The sequence below is a fragment of the Notolepis coatsorum genome, assembly GCF_963971535.1.
Source record: "Notolepis coatsorum genome assembly, chromosome: 6".
In the NCBI taxonomy this organism is placed as follows: domain Eukaryota; kingdom Metazoa; phylum Chordata; class Actinopteri; order Aulopiformes; family Paralepididae; genus Notolepis; species Notolepis coatsorum.
Genome location: NC_140170.1, coordinates 153,212,524 through 153,233,107, shown reverse-complemented (window position 1 = coordinate 153,233,107; position 20,584 = coordinate 153,212,524). Strand labels below are relative to the sequence as shown.

Below are 20,584 nucleotides of genomic sequence, written 5' to 3'. Positions count from 1 at the left end.
TCACAGTCACGAAAGGGGCTAACCGTTACCGAGCTATCAATGTAGCCTGGCTGATTATATCAGCCAAGTTAACGCAACATTTGTTCAAGAGGAAGTTGATCCCCCCCCGGCCCCCCCCCACGAGTAAATGTTAGCTGCGTTTAACCTAGCATTAACTGAATTATGTAGCTAGATGGAAAAAACTATTGTTTGAATTGACACGATTTTAATCAGTGATCGTTCCTTTATTTATGACCGAAGCCCAATTTGTCCTTACACTACCCCACAGGCGGTGTCTCACAGACAAGCATGATTGCGGGGTTATAGGCTCACTGTGTAATCTTGTACCCATACATCTGGTTGTCTTATTTGGCGATATTGTCACATAATAAAAACAACAATTGATATGTTCTTAGTGACCATGGAAGAAGTGCAGCAGGGAACCAATGGCACAGAGACCCAGCTGGTCACCATCCCCACCAACATCACAGCCTCTCAGATCTCACAGATAGCCCAACAGGTAAAAGAGATATCTGATTTCATTTGAAAATCAGTGTACCAAGAATGAATGACCATTTCATAACACAATGTATTGATTTGACACACACAGGCTTACGTAGCTCTTCTTTGATTGTAAGGTACTACAAGGAAACATTTTCACATCAATATATCATTGTAAATTCAATGTCCATACCTTGGCAGGATTACTTCAGAAACGTGATAAGACTACTGAGAATGAAAGGTAATTAATGAGACCGGCCCGTTGTTGGCCTCTATTTTGTGTTGATATTGTGGACCCCCCGCATTTCACTGTATGCTTGTATGCCGTGACAAATAAAACTCTTGACTTGAATTGACACCAGGTTTCGCTCAGCAGGAGTCAAAGGAGGCAAATAAAACTGTCTTCATCAACAAAAATAATTCCACATTTACGATTAGAAGGGGCTGTTTACCCTCTCGTAGCTTCTTCAAAGCAAATTGTTTCGGCAATGGTCTCATTTGTTTACTGTGATTTTACCAAGGTATCACACAGTGGCGTCGTTTCAATAAAAGGCAAGGTATGGCGAGGAGGGGGGGGGGTGACGGGGGGTTTCCCCCCCTTGGTGGATTTTTTTTGTCAAATCAGTTGTGCAATAGTCACTTTTGGTGAGTTGTTTCTATACAATTCAGCTATATGACATTTAGGTATGACACAGGACTACACAAGCATTTTTAGTATAGAAATGTGTCAACAGACTAAAGCAGGGAACCACAATATTTTGCATACGAATTATGCAGAATGTAATATCATAACTGTTTACTTTTCTTGTAATTGAGCCAATTTTCCTTAGGTATGGTTTTGAGGTGTGTGTTCAACAGAATGTAGTATCAAAAACACATTCACAAAAAGTATGGGTTACTGAATGCTGAACTGCACTATTATAATCACTAAGCCAGACCTTACCTGTGTCCCTGTATCACTTGTCTCTGCTGCCCTTTGATTAAAAAACTTCCCTATGTCCATTTTCCTTTTTTTTGGGCATATTTCAGTTAGTCACAGTAAAAGTCACCTAGTAAAAGTGAGATAATTGACAATATCAAAACATGCTAGGGCTGTACCGAATAGTTCGAAGCTTCGTTCATAATGTTGACATTCAAATTCTAAATCAACATAAAAAATTGTAATAAAAAAATATATATATATCTTACCTTGCCAGAACGACGCCCCTGGTATCACAACCGATGCCAATGACATGATATATTGTTGATTAATATTCTCCTTGTAGTAGCTTTAATCCAGGCTTTTTATTACTGTCGCAGCATTTCTACTAGGGGTGGGCGGTAATGGTATATTTCTATTTTAATATATATTTTGTTTTTATATATTTCATCATCACACAACAATGCTTGCTAATGCATAATGTTCGCTAACTATACAAATACAGCGCGCCTGCATGATGTCTCTAATTTACTCATCATTGGTAGTAGCGATGGCCGTGAGTAATCGATTACTCAAGTACTCTCCGTTTCAACTGAACTCAAGTGGTTTTTGAGGGTGCTTGATTTTTATTTATAAAAATGTTTTGTTACCATCAAATACATCCACCAAAAGTGCTCGTTTGTGACACTGAAACCGAAATCGCTCTAAAATCCCACAACGCGTGAGTTGTTGCAGGAAGAAGACACTAGCTGTGGAGCATGAGAGCATACCGCAAAAAAATAAATACGTTGCTTTGGAATAGGCATTATCTAAAAGATAAAAACAGCGGTTTGTGTTCGTGCATTTCCAAATTGTGCAAACAACATGTCGCCCACTTTGCATAGCGTTCATTGACTATTGATATGGACATGCCATTCCAGTTGCATGGAGTTATTACAAATCGAGGGCTTGGAGCAAAAGGGGCATAAGTGACACCTCGGGCGAAAATGAGTTTTATATATCATTTTAAAGCTATTGATGAGCTCTATCAAATGGTAAAAAGATAAGTTCACTATAAATCAAACTTTTTCAAATAAAGGCTGAAAACATAAAAGCGTAAGTGGAAACCTTCAATTGAGTTTGGCGCAAAAAAGGCGTAAGTGCATTGAGCTTGGTGCACAAAAGGCGTAAGTGTAGGTCAAGTGCATTTACGCCTTTAGTGCAATGACAATTCATACAAGAGCTGCACTTAAGCCCTTTAGTGCAGAAAAATTGCGCACTTTAGGCAAAGAAGACAAAAGTACAACAAGTCTTACTGCATATAATTTGAGAATTTGATATACCCACAGATGATGAATTGAAAAACATTATTCTGATGGTGAGGAAATGGCTGTATAATGGCAACATTGAGTATTAAATGATAAATCTGAAAACAAATATTGACCAAATGCATAATTTTCTCATTGTTATTGTTATCTATCTAGATAGCACTAGCTTCTAACTAAACAGCTATCAATATTTTGTTTACCATACAAGCTAGCTGTCTAGTTAGCTTGCGCTAGCTCACTCTAATTAGCTCGCTAGCTAGATCGCTAGTTAGCTTGCTAGTAGGATTAGCAAAAGCTAGAAAAACACATATATTGATCAGATCATTGGCCAAAGTCATAACTGGTAGCTAGCTAATGCGATCTAGCTTGCTAGCATGAGCTATGTTACTAACTACATAGCTAGCATGAGCTAGCTTGCTAACTATTTAGCGCAAACTAGCGCAAACTAGCTTGCTAAACAGGACTCTAACTTGCAAACTAGGTTGCAAGCTAGCGACCTAGCTATAGCTTGTATGGTAGTAATACATATGGTAGTAAGACTAGAATACAGTAATAGCTAGCTAGATATACTGTTCAGGCTAAAGGATCATGATAATCTGGCCAAAGGAACTAGCTATTTGCTAGAATCTAGACATCACAACCATACTAACTATATCCTAGCTCTATGTATAACTAACTATGAAATACATAATTTTATGTAGGCTATGAAACATATAAGATACAGTATACAAATAATATCAAACATAATATATATTTCTTTGTTTTCTGAAAATGTAAAACAATTACATTATACAGTGTCTATTTTTTACATTTTAATTTCAGTATTTTTCAATCAGATAAGGCTCCATTTGAGGCACAAGTTGAGGCAGCCACACCTGCACTGCACTACACTTGTCTTGATGAATTGAAAATGGAGGACCCTGATGTAAACAAGATGAAAGTATTTTTCTGGTCTGCATCCTCTTAGCAGTTGTTTTGTATTGAGCCATACTGTATTGTACCCATTCTGCAATCTGTTAATAAAGTTTGCAATCAATCAATCAATGCAGATGAAGAACAGCTGCTGAGGGAACTGGAAGGGCTAGACAGCACTGTGACTGTGCATGAGGAGGCCAGGGAGGTGCTAGAGGCCGTGGAAGAAGCTGGAGAGGCGCTAGAAGCCGTGGAGGAAGCTGGAGAGGTGCTAGAGGCCAGGGAGGATGCTGTTGAGGTGCCAGAGGCCATGGAGGATGCTGGAGAGGTGCTAGAGGCCGTGGAGGAAGCTGGAGAGGTACTAGAGGCCGCGGAGGAAGCTGGAGAGGTGCCAGAGGCCAGGGAGGATGCTGTTGAGGTGCTAGAGGCCGTGGAGGATGCTGTTGAGGTGCCAGAGGCCAGGGAGGAAGCTGGAGAGGTCCTAGAGGCCGTGGAGGAAGCTGGAGAGATGCTAGAGGCCGTGGAGGAAGATGGAGAGGTGCTAGAGGCCATGGAGGAAGCTGGAGAGGTGCCAGAGGCCAGGGAGGAAGCTGGAGAGGTGCTAGAGGCCGTGGAGGATGCTGGAGAGATGGTAGTGTGATAGTAAAGGGTTAACCTTCTGTAGTGTGGCAGTGAAAGGGTTAACCTGCTGTTGTGTGGCAGTGAAAGGGTTAACCTTCTGTGTATTGTCGCGGTGAAAGGGTTAACCGTTTGGTAGTGCGGCAGTGAAAGGGTTAAGGTTGAAGACTGAATGCTAGAGACTGTAGCAGCCAATCAACTATAGATGTAGGCATTGAGGCACAAATAAGTTATGCTTAATTCAAACATTTTAACTGTGAGCATGACACATTTTTAATAACATGGGGTTACTACTTACATGGGGTTAACTGAATTGATATAATTAAATAATAATAGAGTAATGGTACAAACTGTTTTTAAATATTCATATACAAAAATTCAAACATTTAAACTGAGAATGACAGTCAATAACATGGGGTTCCTGGGGTTGCTTACATGGGGTTAACGAAATTTAGATAAGTAAAGACATACATAAAGTAATGGTACAAAATGTTTTAAAATATATATTAATATATACAATGTTGTTAATGATGTTCAAAAATAAACAAAATACAGGGCGGCTGATTGGCGCAGTGGGCAAGGCACTCGCCACTAACGCAGGAGACGCTGGGTTCGAGCCCAGCAGCTCTCGGCGTTGCTACCGGCTGGCCGGTCGTTCATACTAACACAATTGGCAAGTGTTAGAGGGTGGGAAAGCCGGTGGGTGGGGATTGGACGTTGTGGACAGCAACTCCTACAGGTCGGTTTGGTGACGCCGGTGCGGCAGAAGCAGGAAGTAGCGGGGGCAGCGTGTGAGCCTCCCACGCGTTACTCCTCGCCACTGAGAGTTTGAGCTGCTGCGGTGGAAAGATGCGACAGGCTGCCTCCTTGTGTACCGGAGTCCGGAGGGGACACGTGATGCAAGGCTTCTGTCCTCACTACAGCCGACCAGTGAGAGGCATAGTATAGCAACGTTCAAGACAGGGGAGGGAAGAATTGGATACTACGAAATTGGGATGGGAGAAAAATTGAAAAAAATGGGGAGAATTAAAGTGGATAAAAAAAACTTATTTTGGCTTGTTACTCTGTCTCTGTTCCAGTATCACATATTTTCTGAATGTCACTTACGCCCTAAGAACAAAGAAAAAGTAATAAAATGTTGGCGCAAAAAAGGCGTAAGTGACGTTTTGGCTCAAATTTATATATATTTGTTTATATGAATTCCTTTTAGCCTAATCTCTATAAAAGTGTAGATGGCTCAAATATGTTGTTGTTAATGAAATAATTACAATCAATGAAAAGTTTGTTTTTGCTCTCCTGTAAAATTCTGAAAATGTCACTTACGCCCCTTTTGCTCCAAGCCCTCGAAATGGTAACTGACTTTTGATTGACAGTACGCATTAAGCATCAAGTATATTGCTGTGTGCATTATGTCCGAAGCAAGACATAATAAAATCCATAGCGTGTTTGTGTGTGACTCTGTGCAATATCTCATTTCTGCTGTTGCCATGTGCTTTAAGATCCCTAATTAGTAGCAACACTTGTAAAACTGACTGAAACTCATGTCCACAGTACAGACACCAGGAGGAGACAGAGATTGTGAAAATGATGACACAGACACTCTCTTCCAAAACAAACGCCATGTGCAATGCACCGACAGAAAATATTGTTGCATCTTCTGACATGACAATAAAGCCAAGTAAACACTATACTGTATGCCCACAACGATGGGATTTATAATTGACCAAACTCATTTCACCACACGGCACAAATGCCCACTAACAGTGATATGCTCATCGTCAATCACTAATCAAAACACTACTCAGAGAATGGCAATAAAAACATGCATATAATTTTGGTAATTTGTCCAAAACAGCCCACAATACAGCCATCGGTCTTGTTCTGCTTCATAATGTTGTTCCCAGGGTTTAACGTTGTTTCCAAAACGTTTGAAAAGCTCAACAAATATGACTTTTTTTTTTAATATGTTAAACATGTCTTTTTTACATTTCACCAGTTTTCCAACCAACCTGCTGTGGCACGGGTTTCAACCATTATACTGCCCACTCCTAATTTCTACTGCACTCACAATTGGCATTGTGGACTCTTAAATTATGTAAACATATTCAACATTTAATGTGTGTGTGTGTGTGTGTGTGTGTGTGTGTGTGTGTGTGTGTGTGTGTGTGTGTGTGTGTGTGTGTGTGTGTGTGTGTGTGTGTGTGTGTGTGTGTGTGTGTGTGTGTGTGTGTGTGTGTGTGTGTGTGTGTGTGTGTGTGTGTGTGTGTGTGTGTGTGTGTGTGTGTGTGTGTGTGTGTGTGTGTGTGTGTGTGTGTGTGTGTGTGTATGTATATATATATAGATGTCCCTGGGTGGCTCTCCTGTGACGGTGGTGCAGCTCCCAGGAGGTCAGTTTCAGGTTCAGGGTGTGATCCAGTATGCCCAGTCCTCAGTCATCCAGTCCCCTCAGGTGCAGTTTGCACAGGTGAGACCAGCTTCCCATACCCAGGGCTACCCATAGCTCTGTATGATAGCATGTACAATAATGCTGTATATACCATATATATATATATATTTATTCACTGCATATATACCTATCCTCACCTCTCTGTACTTACCTGCACATAGTCCTTTACTATAACTATATGTATCCTATTCTTACTAGTACGCTGCTGGCCAGTAGTAGTCATGCTGTTTTTATTTATTATACTACAACTCTACATACATCTGATTAGCACTACACTCTAGTACTAGTTTGTGTATTATAATAATAATGTCTCTTTCATGTGGGGTCAGGGCTCAGACAGTAACGACTCACAAGACTCATCAGACAGCGGATCTGCAGCCAAAAAGAACAGGGAAGAGATGGCCCGAAGCCCCTCATTTAGGTATGAAACCAATTAATACCAATATCTGAATAGACAGTCTCTAGAGCACTGGGCGACAGTGGCTCAGGAGGTAGAGCAGTCGACTGGTCGCTTTGGATGAAAGCGCTATATAAATGTACCATTTAGAGCAACCTTTTTTGTATTATTTCTTTTTTGTTTATTTTATTTAAACATTTTTAATTCATACTTTTTCTTTTTAAATGGGAACTGTATAATTGTTGCTGTGTGAGTGCTTATTGTGTTCTTGTTGCTTCCGACAACTATATATAACCTTTTCGGGGGCTTTATAAAGTAAAAGAAAAAGAAGAAGAAAAAATGTTGTCCCTTGTTGTGATTATAGGAAGATCCTAAACGAATTCGCGAAATTGACATCGCGTAATGAAGGTGAAGATGACAACCAGGTCTCAGGCGTGACGGGTATCTCAATACCGACCACACCTATCTACGACTACCAGACCAGCAGTGGCCAGTATAGTAAGAATCTCTCTTATATTATTCTCTACTGCAACAACTTTTCACATCTCCTTTTGGATAGATGTAAAAAAAAAAAAATGAACCTAACGTGAACTCAGTCTGTCCAACAAATGGATACTAGTCATTGAAAATCAATTAAAAACAGATGTAGACGGACAGACACAGCGGATCAATGAAGCCGATACTGTTAAAGATCAAAGGAAGTGCTCTACAGATATCGAGCCTAATTAAAAAAAAAAAAAATTCCTGTGTCATGAGTTTATTATTCATGTAAAGTTCCACATCAACACGGCAACCCTAATCTGTGCACAAAATTAAACTATTAGTCTCCACCAGCAGACTTGCTGAATTAAGATATTATCATTGCTTAATTGAAAATCATCTCATTCACTTGATCACATCAGAACGTCCATGTTACAATTTTATGTCCATGTTACAATCTCCAGTTACCAAAAAGCTAATGTCAAGCCCTGCTAGCGAGTGCTGTAGTTGATGAGATGAAAGAACCCTGGTTTGGTGGAAGAGATGTCCTGAGTGGTTACGTAGCAAGTCTAACTTGAGTGACCTGTACATTCTAATTACCTGCATATGTTTCTCCCAGTAACCATAGCCGCTAATGGCACAATTCAACTGACCAGCCCAGGGGCTGAAGGCCTTCAAGGACTGCAGACTCTCACCATGACCAACTCTGGTGACGGTGTAGCCCAGCAAGGCACTACCATCCTACAGTACGCCCAAACACCCGATGGCCAGCAGATACTGGTGCCTAGCAACCAAGTGGTTGTACAAGGTAAGTGAGACCGATGAAGTCATCACATGATCCAGCCACATAATCCTATAGAGTACACAGCTGGGCCACAGGTAATGTCTAACACTTTGACCTGCTACATGGGATTTTGCTCATATTCAGTCAAATTCGCAATGTGAAATCACACACCAAGCACGCCGACTTGTTTGCTGGTCGTATTATCTAAAGTGTGATAGTAGATTCACCCAAAGCACAAAATCCAATTTTATAGTCAAATTGCAATCTTCTGTTGTCAAATGTCAGACGCGCTAACTTGAAAACAACCGTTTACTTATCAATAGTAGCTTCATCAGAATAAAAAGTAGATCAGGAGATGAAGGTATATATTTGATGTTTTAATTACTGGGTGCCGTTGCGGCACTAGGCATAATACAAACATTGATGCAGTGTTTTATCAATGGGTCAGGGTCCTAGCAGGAGAACAATACAATACCAGAGGGAAGATAGGGCTGCGTGATATGGGCAAAATCTTCTATCACGGGCGGCTGGGTAGCGCAGTAGACTAAGCACTTGTCTACCACCGCAGAGACTCTTGGATGGAATCCAGCGGTCAGACGTCTCTACTAACACAATTGGCGCCTGTTCAGTAGGGAGGGTATCTGGGGGAAATAGCGTGAACCTCCACATGCGTTACGTTCCCCCAGTGAAACTCCTCGCCGTCAGGAGCTCAAAGTTTACCAGGACGGGGGCCGTCAGGATGAACTTCCTACTTGAGGAGCTCATAGTTTACCAGGACGGGGGCCGTCAGGATGAACTTCCTACTTGAGGAGCTCATAGTTTACCAGGACGGGGGCCATCAGGATGAAACTCCTTCTTGAGGAGCTCAAAGTTTACCAGGACGGGGGCGTCAGAATTAAACTCCTTCTTGAGGAGCTCAAAGTTTACTAGGACGGGGGCCATCAGGATGAAACTCCTACTTGAGGAGCTCATTAGAGGACTGTCAAGGGGACTGTCAAGATTAAACTCCCAGATCGTTTCCTACAAAAATGAACTATAGTATTCCTGTGGGTTTTTTCGTACACACTATAGAGATTTACCACAGAAATACTATAGTGATTTATAGTATTCAGGTTTTTTTGTGTGTGCACACTATAGATTTACCATATAAATACTACACTTGTATGGTTTACCACCATATATATATTTTTTTACAGTGATAGATACGATTTATATAGTAATGTGTAAAACACAGAAATACTAGTTTTACTATAGTTCATTTTTGTAATGGGACAGAAAATATTTGAATTGTTTATGATAGTGGTTTAGGAGAATGCTAAAAACCAATATGATGACTGTTTTCACTCTACCAGGTTATTTTTTTAAAGAATTAAATCATTGGCCTGCTACTAGATTTAGAGGAAACTAACTTTTTGGCTTACCAGCTAACTGGCGAGTATATGATTTTTTTTTTTTTTTTTTTTTTTTTTTTTTAACTTTGGCCATTCCCCTGGCTCTTTTATACATTTATCGCATTTATTCTGGTCAAGGTCGACCGACAGAAACAGGCTGAAAGGGTTCAGATGGGGGGGAAGACACTCTGGGAAAGGCACGGCTGCAGTCCGGGATTCGAACTCGCTAAACCCCAGATCCGTGACGAGCACGGTTGTCCCCGGCGCTGAAATAGCGCTCGCGGTACGTGGTGAGCTACTGGAGCTCCCCTATGATTTTTTTTTACCAGCCAAACAGATCGCTAATTGTGATAATTACTTCTTTGTATGTCTTCGTCTAAATTGATTTTCAATCATAGTAATAATCACACCGTGTCTCTACTCTTTAAAATATTTATTACCATAAAACATTCATAAGTGTCTACTCTTCACAATATTAGCATAAAACATATATTAATCACACCGTCTCTAATCTTCAAAATATTAGGATATCACATATTAACATGAAAGAGGGAACTATGCTGGACTGGGTTGGGCTGAACTGGGCAGTGAAAGTTGGGCTGGTCTAGGTTGGACTGGGCAGTGAAAGAACCAAGCATTTCACTGTAATGTAATAGTTAAATAAAACAACTTGAACTTGACTTGTTACATTTGCACTCTGGTTGGATGCCAAACGTATTCTGGTTGTACTGTACTTGTGCTGTATGATGACAATACATTGGAATCGAATCTCATGTCAACGCTAGGGGTTCAGCAGGTGTATTCTGAATGACAAGTATGACAACATCACCATTGTGAAGGGCATATGGGCAAGTGGTGATATGGGGGGAAACCCGGTAATAATTCGGTAATAATAAAATGTCACTCGGCTGCATTTAAGCAAAGCCGCTCAGTATAGTCGCCCACTATGTTGAACGCGCGTTATAGCTTGTTGTATGCTAGGTAGCTAATAATAATAATGGATTGGATTTATATAGCGCTCTTCTCTGACTGACTGTTGCTCTGACTCAGAGCGCTTCACAGAGTCCATTATTCGTTCATACACAGTCATCCCGGTGGTGGTAAGCTACAATTGCAGCCAGAGCTGCCCTGAGGCAGACTCACGGAAGCGTGGCGAATAATCAACGCCTACGGCCCCTCCGACCACCACCAACATTCATTCACATGCATACACATTCATACGAGCTAGCCGGCTAATGCTGCTTGACTTGAGTGAGTGGAATCGTTAGCCTCATGCCCACTTGTCATTCTCATCCGACTCGAAGGAGAACGTCGCATGCTGTGGAGCCTATGATCACAAGTTCAAATCACTTCAATTTTTTTTTTTTTTTTTTTTAACGTTTAATTAATTTATCATCTCTCTACATAAACGTAACTAGCTATTCATATCAATCGAAATAACGTTCATCTCAAGCTGCTCTTATTTGTAAATAGAAGAAAAAGGAGTTTTTCATTGTTCAAGAGTGGATATGTTGCAGGAAAAAGAATTGAAGTGATTCAAACTTGTGACCATAGGCTCCACAGCGCTTATAGTTAAAGACAGTAGAGCTTGCGTTCTACAGTAAGTGGGGAGTGTAAACGCTTATAGTTAAAGACAGTAGAGCTTGCGTTCTACAGTAAGTGGGGAGTGTAAACGCTTATAGTTAAAGACAGTAGAGCTTGCGTTCTACAGTAAGTGGGGAGTGTAAACGCTTATAGTTAAAGACAGTAGAGCTTGCGTTCTACAGTAAGTGGGGAGTGTAAACCATGGACTGCGGAACGCATTTGGAATAGGTATGGCCAATTAATTAATTAATTTAAAATTCAAAAAAAATTCAAAAAAAAAGAATTACACTCCAAAAGTTGGTAGGGCGTTGGTAGGAAACGTGTACCTGGTGGTAGTCCATGGCCTCTCTGTCGTATTTGCTACTCTCGTGTTTTTTAAAGGCATGTACAGCGTTTTTCCAATTTTGAAATCCAAGCACTGAAAATGCATTCTCGTTGGTTTTGCTTAAAGGATAACTCCACTATTTTGGGAAATTAGCTTATTTAACATCTTCCCTGGAGTTAGACAAGAAGATGCATACCTTTTTTGTCTCTGTGCGTGCATTTTAGCTTTGGGAATAGATGCTCCGTTAGCATAGCTTAGCTTCATCACTGGAAGTGAGGCAGGACAGTAGCCTTACAGTGCCTTACAGTGTATTGCAAGGTCTGACATTGACCAAACTTGATATGCATGACCTTGGTGGGCTCTAGGTCAACTCCTGAAAAGGGGGTCAATGTCAGACTTTGCAATCAAAAGTTAGGGGGCTAATAACCCTTGCCATAATTTCAGTGCGCCCCTAACTTTTGATTGCAAGGTCTGACATTGACCCCCTTTTCAGGAGTTGACCTAGAGCCCACCAAGGTCATGCATATCAAGTTTGGTCAATGTCAGACCTTGCAATACACTGTAAGGCACTGTAAGGCTACTGTCCTGCCTCACTTCCAGTGATGAAGCTAAGCTATGCTAACGGAGCATCTATTCCCAAAGCTAAAATGCACGCACAGAGACAAAAAAGGTATGCATCTTCTTGTCTAACTCCAGGGAAGATGTTAAATAAGCTAATTTCCCAAAATAGTGGAGTTATCCTTTAAACCAGAACCGAGTCCTTTCATTGTCCAAAGACGACATTGTGTACAGAACAGTTTTGCTCTTGTTTGGCAAAACGTTAGCCATCTGTGGTCCTTGAACCACTTGGAATGAACAGACCGATTTCTCTGAGATGTACCTTCTCCCTGTATCCGTTTTGTACCTGCAAGAACAGCGGGGTCATCTGGTTGATTGGACTTTGATAGATCCCTGCAGCACTCACACTGCACACTGCACGGACGTACATTTATTTGCTGATATACATTTGACTGTTAATGTTAATTAATGTTATTATTATTATTATTATTATTATTATTATTATTATTATTATTATTATTATTATTATTATTATTATTATTATTATTATTATTGTTATTAATGTTTACATAATGTTTGAGTTTGATACACCCAGGGGCGGACCTAGCACATTTGGCGCCCTAGGCGCCGCGCTACCAACCGGTTAACCCTCTTCACTGCGACCGTCGGTTGTGTGATAATAAAGGGTTAACACTCCGTCGTGTGGCAGTGAAAGGGTTAACAGTTATACAGTAAAGTACTGCACCTTTATTTTTTACAAGCAAGAACAAGAGCTAAGAATAAATGTAAAGTGCACACTAAAGAATTAAAACAAATAAACAACTTAGCTAACACACAATAATAATAATAATAACAATAACAAACAATAAAAGAATGTGCAAATTAGCTTTAAAAGAAAATTAAGAAGAAAGAAAGACTGTGAACACCTAAAGCTGAGGCTCAGACCGACCGACCGTTTTAGATTTTTGGCTCATTTTCCCTTATGTTAGAATTTTTTTTATGTAAAAATAATGGTTGCAGATATAGAGGAGGGCGCCAAAACTGAGCAGAGCAAAAAAAAAATTAAAAAAAAAAATTAAATATATATTTCTTTCTTTTTTTTTACACCCCAAAAGTTGGTAGGGCCACGGCCCTACTGGCCCTACCGGTTCCGCGGTCCATGGTGTAAACGCTTATAGTTAAAGACAGTAGAGCTTGCGTTCTACAGTAAGTGGGGAGCAGTGGTGCAGTGCTGGTATAACTCGGTATAACGGCGTTATACCTCGGTCACTGAGGCTGAAGTACGCGCAATCGCTTTTTACATGGCATTATCCAACCGGACTCCCGGAGAAGCATGCAGCTGCAGAGCCGCAGAGCCAGCGGCGCTCTCTGGGCCGCGCGCTGACGGCCGCGCTGTGAGGCAATAGTATCCAGCTGCAGGACGAGAGCAGCCAAAAAAAACTGTGCATGCGCGCGCACGCGCACGCGCGTGGAGCGTTTGATCTACTGTCAATTTGCCACTGCACCACTGGTCGGGAGTGTACTGTGTAAACGCTTATATTTAAAGACAGTAGAGCTTGCGTACGTTCGATAGGGCTTTGAAACGTTGCGTTATATAACGTTACAATGTACAGTTGTGGGGAGTGTAAACAGTGATTCGCACCCCCTCAATGTACAGTGATTCAAACCCCCTCAATGTACAGTTTCTGACAGCTGGGCTGCGTTGTCGCGCGAAATAACGTTATGAATAAAACGTGAAATAACATTATATAACGTTACAATGTACAGTTTCTGACAGCTGGGCTGTGTTGTCACGCGAAATAACGTTATGAGTGAATCTGGTAGTTGTTTTGATAAATATGTTGTTTTGATAAATATGTATTCTACGGATTCGAACATAACATTACATTTCCGCGAGCAGCCTATTTCCGCAAGCAGCCTTGCTTGGCGTTTGAGTGCCGTCAAAACGAAAATGTGCATGCGCGCGTTACCGGCGTAAGGGGGACAACGAGCCGTAGCGTCACGTGGGGTCAGTTGCCCAATCAGAGCAATGCGGAAGCACATGTTAGTTGCCTTAAGTGTTTTTTCTGTAGCCTATGTGTGCGAAAACGCTCTCTGATTGGCTAGCCGCGTATGCGTTGTTTTTTTCCATAGCCGCATTTTGCGCAGACGCTCTCTGATTGGCCACTGACGTTTCTGGTGCGCCCAATCGTGTGACGCCTGTTTCTACACCGGTTAAGCTTAGGCACTCTTTCGAAGTTGGTTAAGGTTAGAGTTTGTCTTTAGAGCAGGGCGATAGAACACCAGCCCTGATTCCAAACTCTAAACTTAACCAACTTCGAAAGAGTCGCCTAAGCTTAACCAGTGATAAAAATAACGCGCCGCGTACAGCGAAGACCCTCTCTGATTGGTTTAGCGCCGAAGGGTCTCTTCCGCCTTGTACATATATATTCTCTGCTTCAAAGTGGTTATGCTTTGGCCCTCTTTCGAAGTGGGTTATGCTTAGAATTAGGGTTAGGGTTAGGGTTAAGGTTAAGGTTAGGGTTAAGGTTAGGGTTAGGGTTAGGCGGAAGAGACCCTTCGGCGCTAAACCAATCAGAGAGGGTCTCGCGTCCACTTCCCCTAGATGGGCGGCATCTTCTAGAAAACTAGTGTTCATTGGAGGAGCTTAGAGCGCAACGATGATGTTCATTGGTTATTATTATGAGGCGCAAATGGGAGAAATCATAAGGGAGGGGTCAGAGTTTGGCTTGTGCCAGTGAGCGAATCAGCAGATTGCAGAATGATTTTTTTGTTTTGTTTTGTTTACTACTCGCCAGTGTGGCGAGTGCTCTTCACGAATCACTCGCCAAACATAAAGAATACTCGCATTTGGCGAGTAAAATGGCCTAATTTCCTCCCCTTAGTGCAAATGGAATTTGCAACACAAAACAGTTATTTCCCTCTTAGCTTTTGTACATCATAGAATGCAATTATTTTGAACAAATGGCACTTACCGTTTTCTGTCCACAGTCACAGTTCTGAGTTGTTTATTTTGTCTTTGTGCAATTTTGTAATACATTAATTTGAACACTACAAAAAGAAACAGCTGTAATAAAATAGAATCAATTTGTTGTGTTTCTGAAACCTCTACGGACCTCTTCTCCATTAAACCGCTCTAGAAATGGAGTTATTTTCTATGTTGAATCACTGGAACAATTTGCCTTTGTAAATGCAATTGCAAACCTGAGCCAATAGCATTGCTTGAATTTATGAAATAAAGAAAAGATCATCTAAATTGTCCTTGATTGACAATTACAAGTAATTCATTGCAGGCATAAGTGAAAGTAAAAAAAAAGTATCACTTAAGTTTTTGTAAAGTTCCTCCCACATCTCTCCCACAAATAGTATGAAATTGGGAGATTTTACATTAAGATGTTTTCACAAATTGATTTCATATGCTCCCTGAAATTCTGTGCTTACCATGTGCTCCTTGCAATAATTTATAGGTTCATTGTAGTGGATTAGTTGTCTATGATGAACCATTGCTATTAACATGTAAATAAATTGTTGTTATTTAGCTTTTTTGGGGGAGGGTCGCTCTCCTTCCCGTGAATATATGAGGGGGCGTTAATCGTGTTCTGTTCCAATGTAACCTTCAGTCATGCCAAACTCCCATATGTCTGATCGGAAGAGGTGTATTTTAAACGTGAACACGTTGTGATAATATCTCCTTGTCCTGAGTTTGAACACGTGTTTTACTCAAGCTTCTACACGATCAAAGACGTGAGAGATATACGATTGTCCCCACTTCACAGCTCCAATAAATGTTTGAATGATTTTAGAGGTAAAATGGTCGACATCTGGTTTTTAATCTAGTCATTATATCCATTTAGAAAGGGGGAGGGGGTGACATCATATCCTAGCTTTGATTATACATCCCACGTTCACAGTGGGATGTCTGCATGACTGAGACTAGCACGTGTAGAGCTTGAAGCACAAGTAGGAGGATTATTTCTTTTTTCGTTTCTTTTCTTCTGGGGGGGAGTAAACTTCAGGGAAAGATGCTCTGATAACTCAGGGAAGTACCAGACGGTCTCGGTGCAATCTGTGAATATTACTGGTGATATTGTTGATGTTTGAAGAACTTGCTTGTTATTAATGCAAACTTAACAAGTAAAAAGGAGGGGGGGGGTTACTGACAACTCCATGTCTAGCCTGCTCCACTAGGATGTCAAGGGCTTCCTCTGTTACATTTCAACTGGCCTCGCGTCTCGCTCTGCTACTGAGATAACCTCTTACCTCCTCGCACCTAGAGTGCACACGAAACAAAAACAAATGCACCCACTTGCACGTGACCGCGCCACCCACATGCGTCCCTATATGACGCCGGAAGTGGTCACGCCTCACCCTTCCTCATTTTGTTTCCAAACACGGAAGTAGCAGTGCACTTCGTGAACTGGTTGTTATGAAACGTAGGGAGAAATTACACAATGTTGGGTATTCGCCAGAAGTTCACCAGCCCCCGGAACCTTCTCGGCACATCCTAACAGCGCAGCGGTCCTGTCCTGGGTTTTCCTCGTCTCGTGACAGCGGACCGAGGGACGTCGCGCGACGGTTAGCAGTCGAGCTAAGTCGTGCACAGGTAGGGCCTGCGCTATCAGGCATTGATACTAGCATGGGTAATACTGCTCGTTGTCTCGTGAGACGACCGAGTGATGTATTGGCACAGGGGGCGGGATATTTGGGAAAACATGACTCTTTTGGATGTTTTTCCAAGTATCCTAGCACGCAGCTAATGCTACAATGTTGGGGTGCTCTTCCCATGTACCCCGCCGAGGGGTGTCTTTACTGTCTTCCCTCCTCTTAACCATTCATGCTGACGGTCCATCGGTGTCTAATGTTGGGGGTTTAACAGGGGCTTATTTACCCTTTACATGGGTGGATGGGCTGAGGCTCAGGGCAGGTGTGCTTTTTGTGAATCTATGAATTGAAAATGGGGGTCCCTGATGTGGACAGGACTAACGTTTTCTCTGGTCTGCATCCCCTTAACAATTGTGTGTATTGGGCTAGCCCATTCTGCAATATGTTAATAGAGTTTTCGTTCATTCATTCATTTATCCCTTCACGGGTGCACACCGCAGTGGAGGTTGTTACATGACTACTAGTGGAGCAGTGCTTCACTAGTAGTAGACTTTGGTCTGCAGCCACCACTGGTGTTCCGTGCTTAGTGAAGCAGGTGGCATCAGTCCTTTGCCCTGACACGGTGGAACGGTGTCCCGCCTGGCCGACGCCATGAGGCGAGTCGGCCCGGCAGGTTGCTGGTGGGCTAATGAAGCCTATACCGCCGCGGTACAGAATTTAGCAGCGACTGGCAACATTGCTCAATTGGCTGCTTTTCTGTCAAAAATGGTGTCGGTGGTGGGGCCTTAGGGCCAGCCGACGTCAAAACCATCGCGCGAGGTTTTGAGGTTATTCAGCTTTTGACCTAGCCGCAAGCTATAAGGAGGGCTAGGATGCTGTCAACGGTTGTTCACAGGCATCTTTGGTTGGAGCAATCTCCCCTTGAGGAAGGGAGAGGTCTCCTCCTCAGGGCTCCCCTCTCCGCGGGTGGACCTTGGTCTGTACACGGAGGCGCGGGCTGTATTTGACCTGGGCCCCACGCTGCCCCACACCGCGCAGCCAGAGGTGAGAGCCGGCCAGCGGCCATGTTTCCCCTGCCTGAGATACCCTGGACACAAAGAAAACAGGTGATCACAAGGCCGACAGCCTCAGCGGCCCGAGGGATCGGCTATATTAGATGGGCACGCCCTAAAAAAACATTGCCATCTAGCTATGTCTAGCACACTCTCCGGTTACTCCCCCCCCGCTACACTACGGGACACATGGCTCTGATTTGTTCCCTTTGGCTGCGGGCCGCATTGTTCCAGTGAAGAGCAAGCGGCCCCACATTTCGCTTCTCATGGAGACAGGGGCTGACACCCAGTTGCTAGCTAGGCCTGGGTCTGTCTATGAGAATGCTGTGCTGTCAAGCGGCTCCCACACCACACGTCCTGCGTCTGTGTTTGGTGAGCCTGGTGTTGTATCTGTCGACGGAGCAGGGTTCCCTGTATCTAACAAATGTTGTCAGAGGGGGAACTCTAGGCCCAGGAGGTCGCAGCGTGGGTTCCCCCCAGCCCCGCCCTCGCCAGGCCGGGTATTATGTTAGTGCCTCCCCCGTCTGGACTTCCGATCCCGCGGTGGTCAGCAGGCACACGTAATTTGGGTGGTAGTAATATCACTACAGGGCTACGGTGTGTAGAGACCCACCCTATCGGGCAGTGTGAGGACCACACGCCATGCATGTCCAGCTGCAGAGCAGGCTGTCCTCAGCAAGCTAAGCCGGAAAGATGCTTAGCGGGGGAGCCTATGTCACCAGGGGTGATGGCCGCTCCCCCCGTATCAGACCGCACCTTCTGTCGGGGTCCCCCCCTTGGGTGCGATTGCCTCGTTGGTAGAGTCAGACCCATACTGGACCTGTCCCATGGAAGGTTCAGAATGTTGACCGTCACCCACCTGTTAAGCGCTGTCAGGTGGGGGACTGGTTCACCTCCATAGACCTGTAGGATGCGTATTCGCATCCCGATCTTCCCTCCTAGGACATACCTATGCTTCCTTTTCAGGGCTTACTCTCGCATCTTCACCAAGTGCAACATGACGTCAGCGTCGTATATCGACAGACAGGGAGGAGTACGCTCCCCCCGTTTGCACCGGGTGGCGGTCGAGCTCTGGCTATGGGCATTTCTCAATCTGCGCAGCCTGAGGGCTCTCCACATCCCCGGCAGGGAGAATGTAGGTGCAGATGTCTTCACCAAGTGCAACATGATGTCAGCGTCGTATATCGACAGACAGGGAGGAGTACGCTCCCCCCGTTTGCACCGGGTGGCGGTCGAGCTCTGGCTATGGGCATTTCTCAATCTGCGCAGCCTGAGGGCTCTCCACATCCCCGGCAGGGAGAATGTAGGTGCAGATGTGATGTCGCGGGGCAGTCCTCACACTGACGAGTGGGGACTACGTCCAGACATAGTCAGACAGGTCTGGGATCGATTCGGGGAGGCCACGGTGGACCTGTTTGCGAGCAGACAGTCCCACCAGTGCCCCTTGTGGTTCTCGGTCAGTCGGAAGGACAACCCCTCTCTTTTGGTGGATGCCTTCTCGATGTATCCGTGGCCGCCCGGGATTCTGTACGCATTCCCCCCCATACACCTGATAGCTCAGCTGTTGGGGCGGGTACGTCAGGAGCGCGGGACTTTGATCCTGGTCACGCCGGGCCGGGGCTCAGCTGTGTGGTTCCTGGCCCTGATTCAGCTCTTGGTGGCCCCGCCATGGCCTGTTCCGTGGTCACCGCGGGCCCTCTCTCAGGCACGCAGAACTCTGTTCTGCCTCCTGTTCTGGGGCAGCCTCTAGGCTTGGCTGCTGAAAGAGTGAATCTGGTGGGGATGCGTCTTGACTCTTCTGTGGTTAACGCCATCCGGAACACGCTCGGTCCACTAACGCGGCTTACGCTGGGAAGTGGCGTATGGTCGAGAGTGGGGGGCAGAACATTGTTCAGCCACACTCTTGTGAAATGTTTCCTGCTTGGCGCTCGGCGTCTCAAGTCTGTGGAACGTTCTCTGTCTCCGAGTTGGGACCTCCAACTGGTCCTGGGCCGGTTGTTGGAGGCTCCGTTTGCCCGTGAGGACATCATTCGAGCCCGTCTCTGTCGGAGCAGAGACTCCACGGCTTCACCTGTGCGGCGCGCACATTGAGAGTACAGAGGCTGCCTTTCCCCGCTGACACAGGGAGTAATTGTCGCCTGTGGAACCATTGACTTTGTATAGAACATTGCCTCCCCCTGCTGGCTTACAACCGGTAGTAACTCCCCTACCATTATTCCCTAGATAATTCCTAATATTCAGTATTGACTTGCCTACGCACATTCTTTGCCTTATAAGCGCATTCAATATAACGTATATTTGTATTCTTGCTGTAATAAATATTCTAAACGAGTATTTGTGTGGAAACCGTGTTATTGTGGAGAAGTTCTCATCATATACCTGTGTACGGTATTGGCCAGTAATGTACATAATACGGTAGTGGTTTAATGATACCAATACTTGATTAATACAGTCAGGGAATTGTACCCCTCAGTTACAATTGGTCCTTCGAGCCCCGGATAATAATTAGCGTAATATTAATATGATATTAATATTGACATGGCCGATGACGAACACTCCACAAACGGTTCTCCTAAGCTAGATCGCCCGCAGCGCAGACGGCAGCCACCTCCCTATCTAGAGGCATACGCTGTCAGTCCAATACCTAGCTTTAAAGGGAAATTAGATACGGATAAAATAACTAAAGCGGATAGTAAAATTATGTCCGACCCTACCAACCAGGCTACCCC

At 43.7% G+C, this 20,584-nt stretch overlaps 1 protein-coding gene across 1 annotated transcript; it reads left to right on the top strand.

Moving 5' to 3' along the window:
* Positions 1-400: 400 nt before the first annotated feature.
* LOC311229696 (cyclic AMP-responsive element-binding protein 1-like) lies at positions 401-9,151 on the top strand (the record flags this gene model as incomplete). The annotated part of the gene is made up of 6 exons (XM_084315771.1): positions 401-499; positions 6,578-6,700; positions 7,012-7,103; positions 7,444-7,577; positions 8,179-8,367; positions 9,030-9,151. 6 exons carry the CDS (start codon positions 401-403, stop codon positions 9,149-9,151), a joined length of 759 nt encoding a protein of 252 aa, XP_084171897.1.
* Between the last annotated feature and the right edge of the window lie 11,433 nt (positions 9,152-20,584).